The following is a 19,768-nucleotide window of genomic DNA, read 5'->3' as shown; positions in this document are numbered from 1 at the left end:
CTAATGCGGTTTGTAGTTATTGGAAACTGGACTGCGAAGGAGCCGGGATCCTGTTTCTATGGAAATGTCCTGGAACAGCAAACCAGGGAAGAGAAAAACAGAAGATATGTTAACAGGAGCTGCTAGGCAGGGCGTTCTGTGAAGGGGCTGTGATTTTGGTAGGAGGCATCTCGGGTCTGTCTTCCCAGATTATTATCGCCTTCCCAGCGTGGAAGAGCCCACTGGAGAGTGCTGGATGGCGCGTGGCTGCGAGGACCTTGTCGCTTTGCACCTCCGTGTAACTCCCAGAGCTCCCAAACCCCCACACAACACCGGGCACCGCCGGCTGCACCCACCCCAAAGCAGGGCACCCCGAGGTCTCGCCCTGGCTGCAGCCTGGGCCCCGTCCCCGTGTCACCCAGCCCCGCGGGTCGCCGTCGCCGTCCCCGGGCACCTGGGGGCACCTCGGCCCCTGGGGCTGGGGGGTCTCCTCTGTTGGGGGGTGCCTGGCGAGCCCCGGGGAGCTGGGGTCACGGCTGAGGTTTCCCCCGAGAGGCCGAGCCCGCCCTGACGGCCGCGGCCGCCCCCCGAGGGCCGCCCGTTGCCGGGGCCCCCCGCCCGGCTGCGCCCGCGGGCTGGGGGCGGTGGCGGCGGCGGCTCCACCCCGGCGGGCGCGGGTGGGCGGCGCGGCCCGGTCGGCCCGGCCCGGCCCGGCCCCGCGGAGCGGCCCCGCCGCCAGTCTGCCGGCGCTGCGGAGCGGAGGAGCGCGGCCATGGCGGCGGCACCGGCGGGTAGGGCCGGGCCGGGCCGGGCCGGGCCGGGCGGCGGGGCTGGGGGCGCGGGCGGGCCGGGCCGGGCCGCACTAACGGGCCTCTCCCCCTTCTCCCCACAGAGGCGGAGACCCGGCAGCGGCTGCTGCGCACCGTCAAGAAGGAGGTGGGTGCGGGACCGTGGCGGCCCCCGCGGGAGCAGCCCCGGCCCCCTGTCACGGCTCGGTGAGCCCCGGCGATGGGCGTCTGCGGCGGGACCCTCCCCGGAGGGGAGCCCCGGTCCCGGGCTCGCCTGCCCGCAGCGTCCCGCTGGCTCCTGCCGCTGCTGCTGCAGCGAATTCAACAGTGTCCCCCCCCCCCAGCAAACAGGGCAGGGGCCCGTAGCGAGAGCCCACCCCGGGCGGGGCGGGGGGGGGGTGCCAGGTGCCGAGCGAAGCGTGGCTGCCCCGTTCTTGGGCAGGTGGAGGAGCATCCCTGCAGCACCAGTGAATTTTGGCACCCCGCTGTCCTGTATCTTCTGAAAATTGCCTTTCTCTGGTGGCAGAGCCGCTCTCACAAGTTGTGATTTTCCGCAGCGGAGAAGGGGGCGACTCCCGGTGCTGCTCGCCCTGGGAGCTGGGGCGGGACGGAGGAAGCCCTCCCTGCAGGCCGGGGGGCGGCCGGGGGGCGGCCGGGGGGCGGCCGGGGGGCGGCCGGGGGGCGGCCGGGGGGCGGCCGGGGGGCGGCCGGGGGGCGGCCGGGCGTTGAGAGCCCGGCACGGACGGGGCTGCGCGCAGCAGCCAGCCACGAAAATGGGGAGCGCGCACATGTGTGTCTGTGTGTCCAGCGCAAAGCGGTGCCGTTTTGCATCTGCTTGCTCTGGTCTCTCTTCTCGGGCACCTTTAACTCTGTTAGTTTATACTGTATTTTATGCTGAGCCGCCTCAAGCTCCTTCTCTCCCTACAGAGCTTAGTGTTTATAATGTGTGCAGTGTTAACACGGCGAGCTGACGGTGGATCTAGGCAGGGAGCTGGGAGTCCCACTGCTCTGCCACGTAGCTCGTGTGTGCGTGTGCACGGGGGTGGGCTGCGTGGGCCAGCGGGGCTGCTGAGTCTGAAGCGGCTCAGTGTCATGGGACCCGCTGCAGGAGAACCTGGACTCGCTCTGCTGGGCGGTGGAGCGCTGGATCGCCGGGAGCTGTTGTCATCTCCTGCCTGTGGCCTGTCCCCACAGGTCACCTCTCGTGGGATTTTGGAGGGTGTGATGAGTGTTATTTTTGTTTCTGGTCTTACGAGCACCATGATATCCAGCTTATGGGCTCAGAAAAGTGGAACGTCCCCGCTGGAGACACTGCTCGGAGTGGGGTGGACAAGACCCGTGGGTGGTAGGTCTGGGGAGGGTGACAGCGCAGTGTGTTTGACTGTTCATCCAGACCACTTCCCACCTTTAATCCTGTGCCGGGCGTGGTGGTAAGGAACACTAGTTGCCTTGGCAACAGCTATTAAACCAGAAAAAGGGTATGACATTTATTTAGCATCATGGATAAAGCTGACATCTCATTATTACTGTCTGTCTGCAACTCCTCCTGAATGGAGAGAGACAAAACAGCAGACTGCGCGTCAACTACCGCTGCAGAAAGGGAGGTGAGGATTGCCCATCAACGTGCCGGTTAAACCACTCAGCCAGCGGACGGGAGCTTCCTTCTGGAGACTGCTGTGGCCTCTGCAGACTGCCACTGCACATGAGCATCTTCTGTGCTGGTGTTCGGTAGCGGGCTTCTCTCCCTTTGCTCTTCCTCCAGGAGCTGTGTGCTTGAGAAAGTGCAGCTTGCGCCTAGGGGAGGAGAGCTGAGGGTTGTGACATGCCCTTCTCCTGGCCTTTGATAAAATAAACATATCGTACGAGGGTTTAGTGAATGCAAGTAGTGAGCGAAGGAGAGAGGTGATGTATGGGGAAGCCCTTCTGGCCTGGTGAAATGCCACCAGCCCACACGTCCTTGTGCCAGAGGTGGGTGTTTGACAGCCTAGTATCTCTCCAGCAGCCCTCTAGCAAGGGCAGTGCTGGTGCAGAGCAGAGATTGGTTTTTTTTTTTCCTGGTGGCCTCATTGCACTGGGCTCTGCCTTGGGACATGGGTGGGGAGGTGGGTTCTTTGCCGGTGCAGGCACCAGGTGATCACACTTTCCTCCAGGTTTCTCCCAACTCAGCGCCTGCTGGAAGCAGTGAGTCCTGGCAGGGGCCTTGGGCCGGCGAGGAGGGGCTGGCTGTGCACAGCCACGCAGGTGGGCGAATGCCATGTCAGACTGTGCTCTGCGCTCTCTCCGCCTGGACTTTGTGCAGTTCGGATCTAAAAACTGGGGAAACATGATCCCATAGGCATTATAGTTAATTATTTAGCAACATCCCTGAAATTGGGAGCTGGTGGGTTATTCTTTTGCCTGTTTCTCTCTGCTCGTGAGGCCCATTTTGCTCATACTTATGTTTTTTCTACCTTTCCTAGACTGACTTCAGGGTAAGTCAGGAGCTTGTGCAGACTCCAAAGAGTAGTAGAAAGGGCCAACTGCAGAAATCTCCTCCCCCCCACTTTTTCCCAATTTTTACCTTTCACAAAACTCTGTATTCTCATTTTATTAGACCATGTCTGGTTTTGCTGTTTTGCTTCAGCCATGGTTCTGTGTGATCTGCTGAGGTCCTCAAGTGCAGGTGAGCTCTGCTGAGACTGGGGACTGGCCGTCGATCATACTTGGGAAGCCGTGCAACGTCTGTCATCATAGTGCAATAACCAAAGGAATAAAATATTGTGAAGACAGGTCTGATTAGAGAAGGTAGATAAACAGTAAATTGAAATTACCCAAAGCACCACAGTGAGCAAATGGACTTCGATATTTGGTTGTTGCCATTATTAATGGATTTTTATTCTTAAGAAGACTTGCAGGTTGAAATGAGTTGTGCTATCATGATCTTCCCCCTGCCCCATAGCGTTATAATAAGTTAAACTAATCCTGAAAGCTGCAAAATTGACTCTTTGTCATCAGACTGTAAGGGAAGGTAGTGGAAGTATGACTTTCTAAGGAATCCTATTTCCTGTTGTACAGGATAAGAAGCACAACCAAATCCTCTCTGATTTTTTTTTAGAGCTTTTATTAGGTGGATTGAGGCTTCTGTAAAAACCCAGACCCTGAAATATCCAGGTTTGAAAGGGTGTTTGCTTCTCAACTAAAACTACTCTTCTTGCAACCGATGTTCCTCCCCTTCTTTTGTAAGTTTCATTTTTAATAGAGGAGAATCCTGTGGTATGTTTTTGACTGCCTCCAGGTAATTGCATTGCATATAAGAATAGGTGGGGAAGCAGGTGTTACCCGTGAAATACAGGCTGTACTGCACTGTGCCTGGAAAATGAGTTGTGTGAAAAGCTGAATGGAATATGAAAGTAAACAGTTTTCTTGCTTATTTTTCTGTGACAACTTAGTTTATATTTAACTTGCCGTTCAGCAAGTAGTTTTAAATCTTTTTACTCATCAATAACTGCTGTGCCTGTAGCGAATGTTTTGCTGCCTGTCCTTAGAATTTTTTAAAAAAACTTATTGACCACAGGCTGCTCCCTCGCTTGAGTCCTGTGGTCTTCTATGGGATATATTGTTTATATTTTAATAGCTTGAATGGTTGTCACTATGTAGCTGTGGACTAATTCCATCATCATATATCATAGGGACAGCAGTCAGTCTGATTTCCTCCCACCCTTTAAATGAAGTGCCCCTGCTACGCAGCCGTGTTGTCTGTTTGGTGGCTAAGTAACACGGAGTGACTGGGAAGAGCAGTATTTTTGCAGCTTGGGTTTGTTTTTCTAGAACATGTATGTATGCCTGTGGTTCCAAAATATCAGATTGTGGGTGTCAATGCCAGCTATTTCATTCTGGATTGGTAGAAAATTGTAAATTAATTTAATGTTATTAGGATTTGAAAAATTAATGTTGATAGCTTTAAATGTTCTCAAGGCCAATTTAAAAAAAAAAAAAAAAGACCTTTGTGTAGCTGTCAAAACTGTTCAGGCAAAGTGAAGATGAGGATGATAAGCTGCAGGTTTATAATGAAAGCTGCTGTTTGCAGAGGGACCTTCTGATGTGTCTCAAGCACCCAGGTCAGCCTTTTTCAAATGTTCCTATATCAAAAGTAAACAGACGGCTTTAATGCAGCATTTCTCGATTGCCTGCATCGATCTCTTCTGAAAAGAGTATTACTAATCGCTGGGGACCATTTTCTCTCCTTTTGAAGATAAAAGCAGTGGTGCGCAGAAGTGCTCTCATACCCCAGAAACCCCTGGCTAGGTCTTTCATACCCAGAACAGGCTTCATGCTGCTTTCCTCCTTCTTTCATCTTCCTTCTCAGCGTTCAGGGAAACAAGATCTGCATGCCAGAGGAGCCTCCTTCCTCCCCACCCAGCCTCTCCTCTCCGCTGCCAAAATATCATCCTCCTCTTGTGGCGTCCTGGCTGTTGCCATGGAGATACCTGGTTTTGCACAGATTCAGGACTTCAAAGCAAGTCAGAGCTGGAAGTTGCACCTGGTTTCAGTGCAAATAATGTCGGTCTTTGCCGTGTTTGCTAACTGAATCCAAAACGCTTGTCAGCGTAACATTTAGCGCCCCAGAAAACAGAAGCTTTGTGGTGTGATGGGTGCAGAACAAAACCGGGTAATAAAGCTTTGAGACCAGGCGTTAAAAACCAAAGCGAATAATGTTTTTCCTGAAACGTTGCAGTGTCTTTATTGAGCATCTTACCGCTAGCAGTGCCAACAGATGGCACGGAAACTTGCCTTTGACAAGCACGACAGGAATAGAACCAGCTATAACATGATCTTAAGTGGTCTTAAATTAGTGTTGCATGTATGGATTTTTGGCCAAAAGTTGCTGCCCTTTGAAGAAAGTCAGGTGTGAAATCCTGTCATCAAATACACATCGCTGGGATCGGTCCTGTTTCCCCCACGGTACAATGTTGCATTATGGACCCCTCCATTTAATGTATTTTTGATTTCTTTTCCAGCAAACTGTCCAAATATTCAGAGGTTATATGTATTAACACCTTCTTCCTCCTTACCCCTCAGAGAGGCTCAGCCCAGTTCCCAGCTGCGAATACACGTGGTTCCTGGGGAAGGTCTGCTGGCTGGCCTGAAAATCCCACGTGTGTCACATGGATGATACCCCAGCTGCAGAAAGCGCTATGTTTTATTTAGTAAGCAGTGCTAAATAATTAAATAAGACTTTTAGAGAAGCCAAAGGTCTCAGTTGGTAGGGATTGAGATCAGTGCTTCTGTGGCAGCAAGAATATGGAGCTGCCAAATGGCTTCAAAGGCAAGTGCATGGTGCCATTAGAGCTGTCCCCGTGCTGTCCTCCCGTTGTGCCAGGGGGCCGTGTTCTCTGTCGGTCCATCGAAATGGCTGGCGAGAGTCCTTGAAGTCTCTGGGTATAATTAGTACCTGTACTCTGAAGCTGGCAGTATTTTAACTGACTGGAGCACAATTAATTGGAATTATTTAGTGGTCAGCTAGTAAACTCTTAGATAAGTGGCAGAGCTTGGCTGCAACTTGCGATGGTGCTGGAAGAGTCTGTCTGGCGCTTGCTTTTGGAATAATCAGGGTATTTGTTGCTGGAAAGATAAATGGTATCTTGCAACACTGAGTTTGATAATGTGAGTTATATAAACAAGTTGGCTAAAAAAGGATGTTGTAGCTTTGTTGGCTAAAGCAACAAGACAGGCAACAGGCAGACATTTCGTTTTCAAATGAGAAGATAAATCTGGTTGGTGCGAGGTACTGGACTGAGAAGTTTGGTTTAGCTGAAAAAATGGCTTTTAGCTGCAGCACAGGCGGTGTGATTGGATGTACCGGTTTTCTTTCTACCCACCCTGCCCAGCGTGCTGTGCCCCACATTGACTTCTGGGGTTTGGGCTAACGTCTTTGTGTCCTAGAGCTGGGCAAAGATTCTGCACTTGCTTTGCCTTGGACATTGAACCACCTTTGGTACGAGCCAACCTAAGAGCCAGAGGCAAAAACCAGCCTCGTGTTTCTGCTGGGAAATGTTAGCTGGGTGACCTGGTGGCAAAGCCGTGCAGTGTGGCTGCTGGAGCTGCCGCGCAAGGGTGTCGTGTTTGTCCTTGCGAATACAAACATGCCTGGGATTGTCTTAGTATTGCACCTGCTTCACTAAGTGATCATTTAGCATTTTATAGTACCTGAGAGGTGATAATACTGTAGAGCTACGTGGATGGGAAACTGTTTCCTGTGGAGCTTAACCAGAGCTTATTCCTGGAAAGAGACTTTGATTTGGAGAAGCAATTAAAGAAATGCTCAGATTACATCAAGGAGTGCCCACGTGGACTTGTTGCGCCGAAACTAACATGTAAAATGGGATTTTTAAGTGCTAGAATTAACTTCCAAACACATAATCAAAGCAGCACTTAGACTGCAATGAGAATGAGAAAACACCAGCTCATAAAATAATTTAAAAGCAAACATTCACAAGCAAACCAAGTTTAAAGCCAATATCATAAATGTGGGGGGTTTTTTCTTGATTTTTTTTTTTTTTGGTTAGTTTAGGGTTTGGTTTTTTTTAACATGCAGAGGAGCAGATTAAACAAGTTCACGGAAAGAAAATGCATTGAGATTTAGTGAGGAGACTTGAAGGAGAAGCAGCAGTTGTAGATCCTGAAGACGGTGCTTGTTTGTGCTGGATCTTATTGGGATGCTCTTCCTGATTCCCTGCATATTTACTTGGGATAGGAGTCATCTTCCTGCAGTCTGTTAAAAAGAGATGGGAAGGAGGAGGGACTTCCACGGCTTCTCCTGTATCTGCCAGGGTTTTTCAGAGCTATGGCAGGGCTGCTGGTGAGCAGGCTAGCTTTGTCTGGCACCGTAAGTCAGTGCTTGGTTGCCCTCCTAGGCAAGGTACAGGCAGTGCAGCTGCCTGGCTCTGGTGTTGCATCATGTCATCCCACCCAAATCCTTGACATCCCATGCAGAGGTGGATGTTCAGAGGTAGCAGAAGACATCTTAATTTCCACTATATTTTTTTACTGTAAATCTTTTGTTTTCAGGATGTGGGTTACATGAACATTCAGCAGAAGGTCTTACTGTTTCTGACCAAACCAGATCAATAGCAGTTTCTAAAAACATTTCTGCAAAGACCAACTCAATCACTGGATGGATTTATTTTATTGTAGCTTTTATTTATATGAAGTGACTCTTCCTGTGGAAAGTCTGACTACAGGGGCTGAAATCAGACCTGGTTCTGCTCTCCCATTGCCCTGACCGTACATGCTTCAGTGTCTGGCAGCTTTGTCCCTTTGGGGGGGGACAAGGGAGTCTGAACACCTGGCTGTCGGCCTCACTGCTCAGTTGCTGGGGTCTCTGTGTCTGGCTTCCTATAAACAATTCCAGAGCTGTGAGCATGGCCAAATATATGGGAGATGCTATGCTTCAATACAGAGGCCTTGATAACCAGCAAAAGACTTTGCAAGAAGCATGGGGAAAATTGTGACTGTAAACGTCACTGAATAATGTAGAGTACAGGTTGTATGGTGGCTTGCCTGGAAAAATCCAGCCAGGTAAAACAGAGGGGTGAGTCAATACTGCCTTAGAGTAATTAAACCCAGAGCTACTGGTTTGCTGCTGATCTCTGCACCTTGGTGGTTATCGTAACTGCTGTAATGTTTGGCTTGCTCCACCAGTGTAAATGACAGCTGGGGCTGGCTATAGTTATGAAGCTCTGTGAAGGGAAAATTGGACTTTGAGATGAAGTGTAACCCTGGGAATTTTGTAGTAGAGAAATGTAAGCCTGCATCTCTCATTGGGGTCTGGGGGCTGTTGGATGGGTAAGGTTTTGTTTTCATTTACTTTTGAAGGTGGGGGGGGGAAAAGCAGCTTGTCAAACAAAATTTTAAGAGCAATGTTTTGGCTGTGATGGAGCTGGCCAGGCCCAGGGGAACCAAAGGAGAGACAGAGACCCGTGGGTTCAGGAGTCTCACCGGAGGTATGGGGGTGTGAGCTCAAATCCCTTGTCTGAAGTGGGTGTGCCAGGACTCGTGATGCCCCTGATGAATACCGTAACCTAAGAGCTCTTCTCAGGCCTGTGGCTCTTGGATCTGGCTTTTGGAATGGGGCAAGGAGGAAAAAACATTGTTTTCCTTGTAATTCAGACGTGTGTGAAGCAGAGAAGGCCTAGCTCACTTGTTCACAGGTCAGCGATTTGGATGGTCGTGTCGAGACCGTCCTGTATTCTGTTGTATGTTTGGATCTGCAGTTAATCCTGTTGGGTTTGTGTGGACACCTTGCTGTGGGGTGTCCCTGTGGGCCTCCCAGAGCAGGGGGGGACTTGTCCGGTGCTCACAGCTGGAGCCAGCACATGTGTTTTTATTGTTGTGATATTATGAATGTGATATTATGGTTTATGATACTCCTCTCAAGTTTACCTACAGCTAAATTATTAGTTGCTGGTTTAATTTCCTTTCTAATAAAAGAACAAGCATCTCATTTTCCTTTGACTGGCTTTAGATAAAGAGTGGGCAGCTTTATCTGCTGAGGTTGTTCTGGCTGTGGTATGAGAAGTACCATTAAAATGCTGGAATGCAGCATAGTTAGAGGCTGTCCAAGTCTTCTCTGTGGAGTGAGCCAAACGTGGGTTAGCTGGCGTTCTCCATCCCCACAGTGTCACAAACCCACTTTGCCTTCTGGAGAGGATCCGGGAGCACTGTGGCAGATGGCTGCCGCTGCATTTGTGATCCCAGCTGGCTGTGGAGGGGCTAGGGTCCCGGTGGGAGAGTCCTTTGGGATCTGCAGATGGCAGCATAGGAGACCTATCAAGGGTTTTGGAGTTCTCTGGGTTGGAGCTGTCCTACAGATGCCAGCTGCATCCATTTATGGGCAAATGTAGGATTGTTTTCTTTGAAAACTTTCTTGCTATAACACTTGTTTTCTGCTAGGAGACTGTGTCTGTCTGGCTTTGTTGGGGCTTTGTATTTGTTGTATAGCTGCTCCCATTCTGCTCTAGCCCTTCGTATCAGGTGAGTGCCCTTGTGGCAATGCCCTTTCCACTTCTATTTCTTTAGATATCTTTGATTTATTTTGTTTAGTGTGATAACCTCCGTCAATACAGTGTGGGTGTTATTTTTCTTTTAATGAGTAATTTTCCACTAAACTGCATGTCTTGGAAGGCTTTATTTTGTGTGCCTTGAGAGAGCGCAGGTTGTTTGTGCTGTGTTGGCACCGAGAGGCCCGGTCAGAGCTGGAGTCCCGCTGTGCTCGTTGCTCCACAGGCGCTGAATAAGCAGATGGTCCCTGCCCCACGGAAGGCAGCCCTGTGGCAGGTGTGACCGCGGGCATTGCGTCAGAGCAGTGAGGTGATGGCTCACACAAAAGGTGGCTGACAAGTTTTTGAATATATGGCTTTAATTTTAATATGCTCCTAATGTAATTGGAAGCTGGTAACAAACTGTGCATTGATCCCCAGGTGTTTAGGGGAGTTGAAATGTGGATTCTCAGTTTATACTTTTGGGTGATTCATAGAGAGGCTGAGTTCCCTGGAGGTTCCTGATCACAACATTGCAGGAAAAATTTCAGATCCTAAGGACCGATGTCCTGATGGGAGTTTAAAAATTCCCACTTTCTTCTTTTTTTTTTTTTAAGCAATATCTGCAGTGATTAGCAGCATGGCCCCATGAGCAGTTGTGTATCTTCAACTGCTGGGAGGGGCAGGGAGGCAGGAACAAGCCCCAGGGACCGCGAGCAGACCACTGTGGCCGTAAGGAACACACAGATGTAAAATGTACCATTGTTTTCTAGTAGATTAGTTGGATACGTGAGGGAGAAGTGCCCATGACCTGCTGACAGAAGCAGCTCAGCCCAGCCAGGTGAGGGCTGTGAGCCGCCTGGACAAAGGCAGCTCAGCCTGCAGGGAGAGCCTAATTTTGGGGAATCCCTGAAGGCCCCAAGGTGTGCATCGCTGGGCCTCTGCCAGGGCTGCAACAAGGAGGTGATTGGTGATGGTTCTTAGGCTGATGAGGGTTTCTAAAGGAGGGATTGGTAGGTCTTTGTTAGACACCTGTAATGTCAGATGGAGGAAAGGGAAGGAATCTGTTTTGGTGCACACCTGGGCACTGGCTGCTGGTGGACGAGAGGTGTGTGTTGCTTCCCATCCCTAATTCACCACTGCAGCCAAGGTCGAGGGATATGTCTCGCTATAACGCAGCAAACCAAAGAGAAGGACTGCTTTCCTGTTGTGAGACTTGCACTGTCCCCATTTCCATTTCACAGTGTTCCTTCTGTTGTTGAAGTTTAAAATAAAACACCGCTGGAGCCGTGAAGCCTGAGTAAGAATTGCAGCTGCCCCTTCCGTGGTGCTCAGCATGTGGCAACGGTACAAGGGGCAAAACTGTATGTGGGGCGTAATGAAATGAAGGGCTTGATAACCTCACCTGGCCCTGCCTTGCGGGAAGGTGCCCTGATAAGGGACAGCTGCAGTTTTTGGCCACTTGCCACAATAAAGCACTGAGGTAGAGGGAGCTTTTCTGAGGGTCTCTGGAAGTGGAGTGCTCTGTGCCCAGGGTGTTCCCGCGGCTGGAGTCGCTACTCCGAGTGCAGAGTCGGGATGCAGGTGCTGCAGGGGTTGTATCATGCCATGCCCAGGGGCATTTCCTAGAGCTCTGAGCCACCTCCAGTCCCGAGGTCCACATCTCAGTGACACTGCGGGCTGCAAGTTCCTGACTCACTGTCAGCTCGTCTGAGCTGCTGGGATACAGGTGAAATCACCGTGCAAGTCCTGCTCCCCCAGGTTCACGAGCAGGCTCTGTTAGTCACCCAGCATGGCGAGCAGAGCGGCACAGGGAGCTGACCTGACTGCTTTGACATGCAGAGAGATGCTTTTGGCTTTAGATGTGACTTTTTTTCTTAATCCATATTCGTAAAACTATTTTGTCTATTGAGCTGTCAGCTGTGCATAACTGACCTTGATTATATCTTGCAAAGGAGTTTAATTCCCCAAATGATGCCATTAAAGGTCACATATATGCAAGGTTTGCTTGGCCAAGTCTTGATGTGCTCTTTTTCCCTCCTCCCTGTGCCTTCAGAGAGAACATCTTGATAAGCAGAGCCTCTCTTACACCCACATCTCTGCCCTGTGAACCCTTTCCCTGCACTTTCTGAAAGCAAAGAGTGAAAACCAAGATGTTATAGAGGCACTAGAAGATGAGATCTGGGCATGCTGGCAGCTCTGTATTTAAAAGGAAAAATTGTTAGGAACTGAATGTTTAAGGACCAAACGTTCAGCTGGACTTTTGTTGATTTCAGCAGGATTAGGGAGGTTGCAGCTGAGGATGGAAGTCACCGTAGGACAGGCTGGCTATAAGAGGCACAGCACCTCGGGAGCAGGACAGCTGGGGTCTGCCTGGAAAGGTGTTCGCACCACAGCTGTGGGGTGACGGGGAGACAGGCAAAGGGACAGCAGATCCTGTGGTCTGCTGGTATGAGCTGGTGGGGCTTAGCCAGCAAGGCTGTGGTGGGCACGGTGTGGAGGAAGCAGTCTGGATGGAGGACAGCAGCTGGCAGTGCTAGGGCGGTTCATGGGCCATCAGTCTGGGGCTGCCACCTTCTTTGATAACATGTACTTCTCCAGCGCTTTCTGAGCAAGGCTCAAACCCCCCTGAGCACTAAACTCCACATTTCTTGTGTGCAGCTCCTGTGTGGGGGCAAATGGAGGTGGTGTTGCCTGACAGCCGGGGCAGCTCTCAGAGCTGCTCTGTGTTGCCCTGGCAGTTCTTGGGCCCTGATCGCAGGACTGTATTTCCCCACATCATCCAGCTTTAAGGGCATTTCGTGCAGGATCCCACCCTGAAAGTCAGAGCACCCCAAGCAGTGTTCCCCCAGCATGTGGGTACTGGGAGAAGTAATTTCTGTTAAGAGTGTGTGGTTGCTGTAGGTGCCCAGAACCATTACTGTTTAGCAGCAGCATGTGATCTTTAGTTCCCTTCAGTGTCCTCTGTGTAAAGAATAACTGAGCTCAGCACATCAGCAAGGTAGCTGCCAGGGGCAGTGGGAGACATGGAGGGAGGACAACGTGCTTCCAACCGGAGACATACAGCAAGGGGGGGACATTCTGCTGGTGACCTGTGTTGGAAGCTGATCGTTGGAAACGGGAAGTCAAGGCACTTAAATCCTCTTCATAGTGACTCAAATTTGTAACCTGCAGTTGCTGTGTAGGGTTGGAACCAAGCTCTGTTCAGCCCAGTTTTCTAGCTCTAAAATACCAAGGAAGCAGCACAGGCTGCATGGGAGGGTGAGCTGGAGAGCTGAGAGCTGGCTCAGGTAGGTCCACTGAGGCTGCAGGCACCGTGGGCTCTGCATTGGAGGGGTGAGGGTGAGCCCTGCAGGATAATCCTGTTCTGTCTGAGCTGCTAAAGCTGAGCCATGGGGCTCATAGCAGCAGGTGTTACCTGCTGGCTCTGAGGTGGTGTGTAACAGACAGCTTTAATGCACGACAAGTTCATTAGCACCTGCAGGGTGACCTTGCTATATCTCTGAAACAGGTCTGAGGCATCTGTGTTCTACAGAAGGGATGCCCTCAGTGGGAGGGGGAGCTGGGCAGTGTCAGTGCTGGCAGGGACAGGTACTAGTGGAAGACCAGCAGTGCTAGGTGTACTTGGATTTCTTGCTCTGGTAGTCCTTGACTCCTGGGGCTCCTCCGAGCTACTGCTGTGGAGTAGCCAGGCAGTCCAGGCAGCTTCTCCAAGGCTGGAGTCTGTCCTCTGCAACCTGCTTACCTGGCAGGTCTGACCTCCCATGTTGTGTCTGCAAAAATTATGCTCCTAATTTATGTGGGTTCCTCTTTATTTTCTTTCCCTAATCGTGCTGCTGGTGTGCAGCCTACATGACAGTTTCCTTTTGATTAATTGCACTGAAACGAGTGCCAGAAAGGTGTTATGGGCACTACAGACTCATTCAGTCGGAGGGCAGCACTGATTACATTGCTATGCAAAGAGCATTCCTGGTGACATTTGGTGCCAGGTGATCATTGACTTCGGCATTGACAGATAGTTACAGTCATTTGGGACAGCTATGTCACTTGAAATTTGTCACATCCCCGTAAAATGAAAGAACATAGCACTGCTGTAAGAGCATTGAATGTGAGATTTTGTTACATTTATTAAGATGTCTTTTGTCTAAATTATGCTTGATTCCTGCAGTTAATTCTCTGCTCATAGTTTTCCTACTTTGAAGTTTCTCAAAAACAAAACATCCCTTTTTTTATTACTGATTTTTTAAAATAGCCGGTGATGCTTGGCAAGCAAAGATGCAGTCATACTCCGTGAGATCTCTTGTGCCATTAGAGGCTATTAGAGAGTCAGGGAGAAGAGGAGGTTTCCTTACAGACACGAAGCAAGCAGAGCATCTCGTGCCCACTCCACCGCAGGTCTTATTCTGCTCTATGGCTGAAATTCAGGGTCTTCTCTAACTGGGCCTCTGTTCAACAGGTGAAGCAGATCATGGAAGAGGCGGTGACAAGGAAGTTTGTGCATGAGGACAGCAGCCACATCATCTCCTTCTGTGGTGAGTCTCTCGTGGTGGGATGCTGACATGAACTGGGAGCTTGATACTGGTACTTTGATAGCTTGCTTTCCAAACCTGTGTTCCCAGTTCTGTGATCTGGGATGTGAAATGCAATTGTCTAGTAAGAACTTCAGAAAACTTAACAGCCCTGCACAGGTAGCCCTGTGGAGTGCTTATAAAGACCACATGATCATAGAATCACAGAATGGTTTAGGTTGGAAGGGACCTTTAGAGGTCATCTAGTCCTGCCCCCCTGCAGTGAGCAGGGACATCTTCAACTAGATCAGGTTGCTCAGAGCCCCGTCTAACCTGGCCTTGGATGTTTCCAGGGATGGGGCTCTCTGGGCCTTGCTAAAGAGGTTGCCCCCATCCTTCCTATAGCCCCCTTTAAGTAGTGGAAGGCCACAATAAGGTCTCCCCGCAGTCTCCTCCAGGCTGAAGAACCCCAACTCTGTCAGCCTTTCTTCATAGGAGAGGTGCCCCAGCCCTTGGATCATTTTTGTGGCATCCTCTGGATCCACTCCAACAGTACCATGTCCTTCTTGTGCTGAGGGCTCCAGAGCTGGATGCAGCACTGCAGGGGGGTCTCACCAGAGCAGAGGAGAGGGGCAGAATCACCTCCCTTGACCTGCTGCCCACGCTTCTTCTGATGCAGCCCAGGATACAGTTGGCCTTCTGGGCTGCAAGCACATGTTGTCAGCTTATGTCCAGCTTTTCATCTACCAGTACCCCCAGGTCCCTCTCTGCAGGGCTGCTCCTCAATCCCTTCATCCCCCAGCCTGTATTGATATCGGGGATTGCCCCGACCCAGGTGCAGGACCTTGCACTTGGCCTTGTTGAACCTTATGAGGTTCTCACAGGCCCGCCTCTCCAGCTTGTCCAGGTAATGTCCTGCTGTGTTTTCCCTCCAGTAGATATCAGGGTGGTTGAAGTCCCCCATGAGGACCAGGGCTTGGGAACATGAGGCTGCTCCTACATGTCTATAGAAAGCCTCATCTATTCAGTCTTCCTGATCAGGTGGCCTGTAGCAGACCCCCAGTACAATGTCACCTGTCTCTGCCCTCCCTTTAATCCTGACCTGTAAGCTCTTGACCAGTTCCTCATCCATCCCCAGGTGGAGCTCCATGCACTCCAGCTGGTCATTGACATAGGTTTTGACACCCCCTCCTTGTCTCTCCTGCCTGTCCTTCCTAAAGAGCCTCCATCCTTCCGTTCCAATGCTCCAGTCATAGGAGCCATCCCACCATGCCTCCATGATGCCAGTGAGGTCATAGCCCTGTAGGCGTGCGCACATCTCCTAACTCCTCTTCTTTATCCCCATGCTATGTGAGGCATTTAAGTCACGTCCCTGATGAAGCCGACTTATGGGCTGGAGTGCCTGGAATTCCTTTGTGCTGCTCTTCAGGTGTTCTCCTGCTGACTTGTGATCCTTCTCCAGGCTCTGGGCATGTATTGCTGGCACTGGCATCAAACTGGTAGGAGTGGGACGGATTGAGGTTCCCTTCCCCTGGCAACTTGAGTTTAAAGCCCTGTTCACCAGCTTGGCAATTGGTCTATCAGTAGCAAGGTGAGCTCTTCAGGCTGTGGGGTGAGTGAGGTGGTTGTAGCCCCGGGGCCCTGGGTGTGAAACAGGCCCCTTGTGCTAGATGCTGCACGGGTAAGAAGATTTCTCAGCCTCTTGGGTGTGCAGGTGGGATGGGGCCGGAGCCAGATGGGGGCTTCAGGGAAAAAAAGGGACAGCATTAATCAGACACGTGAGCTGTGGTTTCTGTGCCCTGTCAGCCCTGTCTGTGTCAAGTGTTTACCCACTCACCCAGAGCTTGAGAGCGTGCTTTGGCAAGGTGCCTGGTGCCCTCCATCTGCCTCCGTCTCCTCACTAGCAGGTTTCTGAGAGATGGATACTGGTTTTGGGAGACACCAGTGACTGCTATGGACCAAGAGTAAGTCCCCTGCTGTCCTCCGAGTTGGCAGTAGGGTTGCACCGTGGTTGTTCTGCCAGGTGCCTTTGGTTTTTAATCTGTTTATAGCCCCTTCCCTTGGCAGTGTCACGTATAACAGAGCAGCAGTCAGCATTGCAACAGGCTGTTCTGCCAGAGTCCTGCCAGACACAGTAGTTCTCCCTCCAGGTGCTGCCCTCAGGGCAGTGTGGATGCAAAAGCTGTTGCTGTTGGTCACTGACAGCACTGGGCAAATGGTGGAGGTGGTTTGCTGAAGGTGGCTTGCTGAAGGCTAGAGATTGTGCTGGCTTACCCTGTTGTGCTCCCCTGCTTGCACGTGTGAGATGAGGCTCCATCCAGCAAAGTCTGTGGAATTGCCCTCTTTGGGATGCTCCCTGAATTTTGCAAGACAAAGTTCCTACACTGGACTCGTGACGGAAGTGGTTAAAGTTCCCTCTGCCCACTTATTCCCTGGGCAGGATGTCTTGTCCTGGACTGCAGCATCTATCCCTCCTTAGAAGGGGTTTTTGGGAGTGCAGTGTGTGTGCCTGTGCCCCGGCATGTGTAGAGGTCCCATCTGCTAGGTGGGAGCTGCCCTTTCTCCTGGCTCAGTCTGACCTCGCACACTCACTGGCCATGCGCTGCTGCTGAGGAAGCCGTGCCCCCCCTGCCCTTTAGCAGGGTGAGGTGCTTGCCTGCTGCTCTCTCTGTTTCGTGTATTTCTACGGGTAAGACAGAGGAGGCATCATCGTAGCTCTGCTGGAAGAAGCTGCGGTCCCTCTCTGCCCACTCACCAATTTTGCAGCCCTGGTGCCTGTGCTATCCACCATGTGCTGTGTCTCCCTGCTCCTGCCTGCTGCGGTAGTGTCTATGGCAACACGCAGGGTGATGGCTGAGCAGGCAGGCTGCGGCGCCGGTGGCTGCAGAGCCAGAGTCTGGGCCCAGCTCTGCCACGTAGTGGAGGTGATACTGTGGGTTCTCTTGGCCTGAGCCTTCCTAACAGCCAGGGCCTTCCTGCTTGTTGGGGTCCTGGAGGTCTGTGGGGAATCCCTGGGAACATGCCCGGGTGCTCCTGGAGCAGATCTCAGGTACTTCCTTGTCCCTTGCTGCAATGCAACAGTGAACCCCTGAGACCAGGAGCCTTCCCAGGCTCTGCAGAGCGCTTAGATGGCAAATGGGCAGTGACGCCTCTGGCAGAAGCCACCTTACTCCCTCCTGCAGGGCACAGAGCTGCTGACAAACCTTCCCTGCTTTCTGCAAAGGAGTGTTGAGGGAGGGAGGGAGGCTGTCCCCTGCAAATAGTACAGCTGAAAGGGCCTTGGGAGAGACTGCTACCAGCTGCTGGGAAACGTACCTGCCAGTTTTATCAGTTTTGCTGCCACCTCTCCTCTCCAGGTGACAGCTAGCCATCCCTGCGGTCGCTGCTCAAAGCCCAGCATAGCTGCAAGGGGAAGCATTGCTCCTGCAGACTGAGGAGCCTGGACAAGTGCAGCCAGGCTCTGCTGCTGTGGCGTGTCCGCTCAGCATTGCTACAGCCAGGGATTTGAGGCGGGGGTGTGGACCTCGCGGGGTCCTTGGCCGAGCTGGCTTCTTTAAAGGGCAAAGCAAGAAACTCCCCTGTTGTCCTGTGGCTCAGCCCTGGGACTAAAGCTGCCAGGGAACCTCTCTGCTGCTCTACTCTGACACCACAGGCCCTAGTTTCCAGGTAAGGGGGTGGCAGCCTGTGCCGGTTTGGAGCCTGATCTGCTTGCTGTGCCTGTCGCTCTCGGCAGAGATGTTTGCTGAGTTACAGTCAGCTGCGCTTCCAGCACGCCGAGGCTGGGGCCATGTGGCTGCTGCTGGGCAAATGCCTCAGGCAGCATGTGGAGGGGAAGCAGCGCTCCTCAATTTACAAATAGCTGAAGGGCAGCTTGCTAATTTGGAGGCTGGGAAGAAAATGACAGAAGTGATGACAACTAGCTTTTGAAGAAGTTGCTCGGAGAAGGCTCGTGCAGCACTGTCACCACTGAATAAGACTGTAGCATCCACAGACGTAGGCACAAAAAAGGAAGAGGAGGGAGCCGTGAGGTCTCCTTTTCTGCTTTGGAGAGCAGAGAGGCTGCCTTCTTCCTTTTCTCCTGGGCCCTTGCATAAAAGACACACAGGTGCTTGTTTGAGGCCCGTGTGCCTTTGTGCTATCAACCAAATGGCATCGAAAGAGCAGAACAGACTTCAAGGTGTGACTCATTCTCTGGTTTTCTGTGCAGCACGAGGCTTCGCAGCCTGGAATTATTTATAGCCTCCTGCAACATGGAGCTGAGGCATCCAGGCACGAGGTTTCTCCTGGCTTCTTAATGGTGCCACGGCACTTTCACTGGCTTCTGGTGTCTACACCTTCTGGCCGGTCTGCTGTTGCTCTCTCATTTGAATGGTGTGTGCACCCTTCCTCGGTGCTGTGGCTCTCCATGTGAGCCATGCAAGCTTATGAATAACCTCTTTCCCTGACAAGCAGAGCGTGCTGCAAGGCTGGCTCTGGCTAGGCAGAGCTGCCCTTTTCTCTGGGGAGAGCCACCTTCCTCCCAGAGCCATCCTCCATCAAGCCCTCCTCATCCTCTGCGTAGCCAGTGTACCGCAAACTCCTTCTGATGAAACCAGTGGTCTGGCAGGAAAGGGCAGCTGCCCTGTTTTGCCCACGAGGGAAGGGTTTGAAGCAGACAAACACGAGTTGGCATCTGTCACGTTCACGCTGCCCTGGGAGGCTGATGGAGACCCAGCAGCAGGGCTGGGGGCCTGTGTGAGCCAAGGGGCTGCTTGTCCACATCACTGCCGAGACTGCCTTCATGCTCAACCCTGAGTGGTTTGAATCGTGCCAGAGTGCCCTTGGGATCTCAAATATCTTTAGTCTTTTGCTGAGAAATAAACCTCTCACCTTGCCTGGGTGTAGCTGCACAGAGCTCCTGCACAGTGCACCTCTGCCTTAGGGGTGGGGAGAGTCTTTCTCTTCACAGTGTCTGTTGGCAGTGGTGACAGTAAGTTATGAACTGGGCTAAAAAAATCATAAGTTTAAAAAAACTACCATTACCCCTGGATTTAGTGTGGACCCAGCGCACTTAGTTTATGTGGCCAAGTTTCTGAGCCCTTGGGAGGGCACAGGGAGAGTTCTGCACATTCATGTGTAGTTTTGCCAGCAGGGGTAGTGTTCTGGAGAAGTTCAGGCTACAGCGTTGAGGACAGATGCTGATGATTGCTCCATCTTGCTGGAGCGTGCTGGGAGGCTTTTCAGCAGTCTGGGTTTTCCCCCTTGTGCTGCTCCCTAGCTGGCAGGGAGGTGCGATGCCATGACGTGAGCAAAGCAATCTGCTGCCCTCCTGCATGAGCACGAGTGCTCTTACTCATCTGCTGGAAATTCAGAGTGGAACTGATGGCACAGTGAGCATCTGATGCCTGACAGAGGTTGTCCTTGGGAGGGCTGCAGGATGGCTCTGCAGGGAGGGCAGCCCTGGCTGCTGGTGCCTCGCGGGACTGGGAGCCATGGC

General features: G+C 51.8%; 1 protein-coding gene across 7 annotated transcripts in view; it reads left to right on the top strand.

Annotated features, from left to right (window-relative positions):
• The first annotated feature begins 665 nt into the window (after nucleotides 1-665).
• The window catches only part of SGSM1 (small G protein signaling modulator 1), a 49,954-nt gene continuing 30,851 nt past the window's right edge, over nucleotides 666-19,768 (top strand). For all 7 annotated transcript variants that reach the window (XM_064465917.1, XM_064465919.1, XM_064465916.1 and 4 more), the window contains exons 1-3: nucleotides 666-770; nucleotides 872-915; nucleotides 14,241-14,316. In XM_064465917.1, the coding sequence (XP_064321987.1) occupies nucleotides 752-770; nucleotides 872-915; nucleotides 14,241-14,316 (139 nt within the window). In that variant the 5' untranslated portion in view covers nucleotides 666-751. The remainder of the gene's footprint in view (nucleotides 771-871; nucleotides 916-14,240; nucleotides 14,317-19,768) is intronic.

This window comes from Phalacrocorax carbo, chromosome 15 (assembly GCF_963921805.1).
Source record: "Phalacrocorax carbo chromosome 15, bPhaCar2.1, whole genome shotgun sequence".
Taxonomy (NCBI): Eukaryota; Metazoa; Chordata; class Aves; order Suliformes; family Phalacrocoracidae; genus Phalacrocorax; species Phalacrocorax carbo.
Note: the sequence above shows the minus strand (reverse complement) of the source record. Positions and strands in the feature narration are given on the sequence as shown.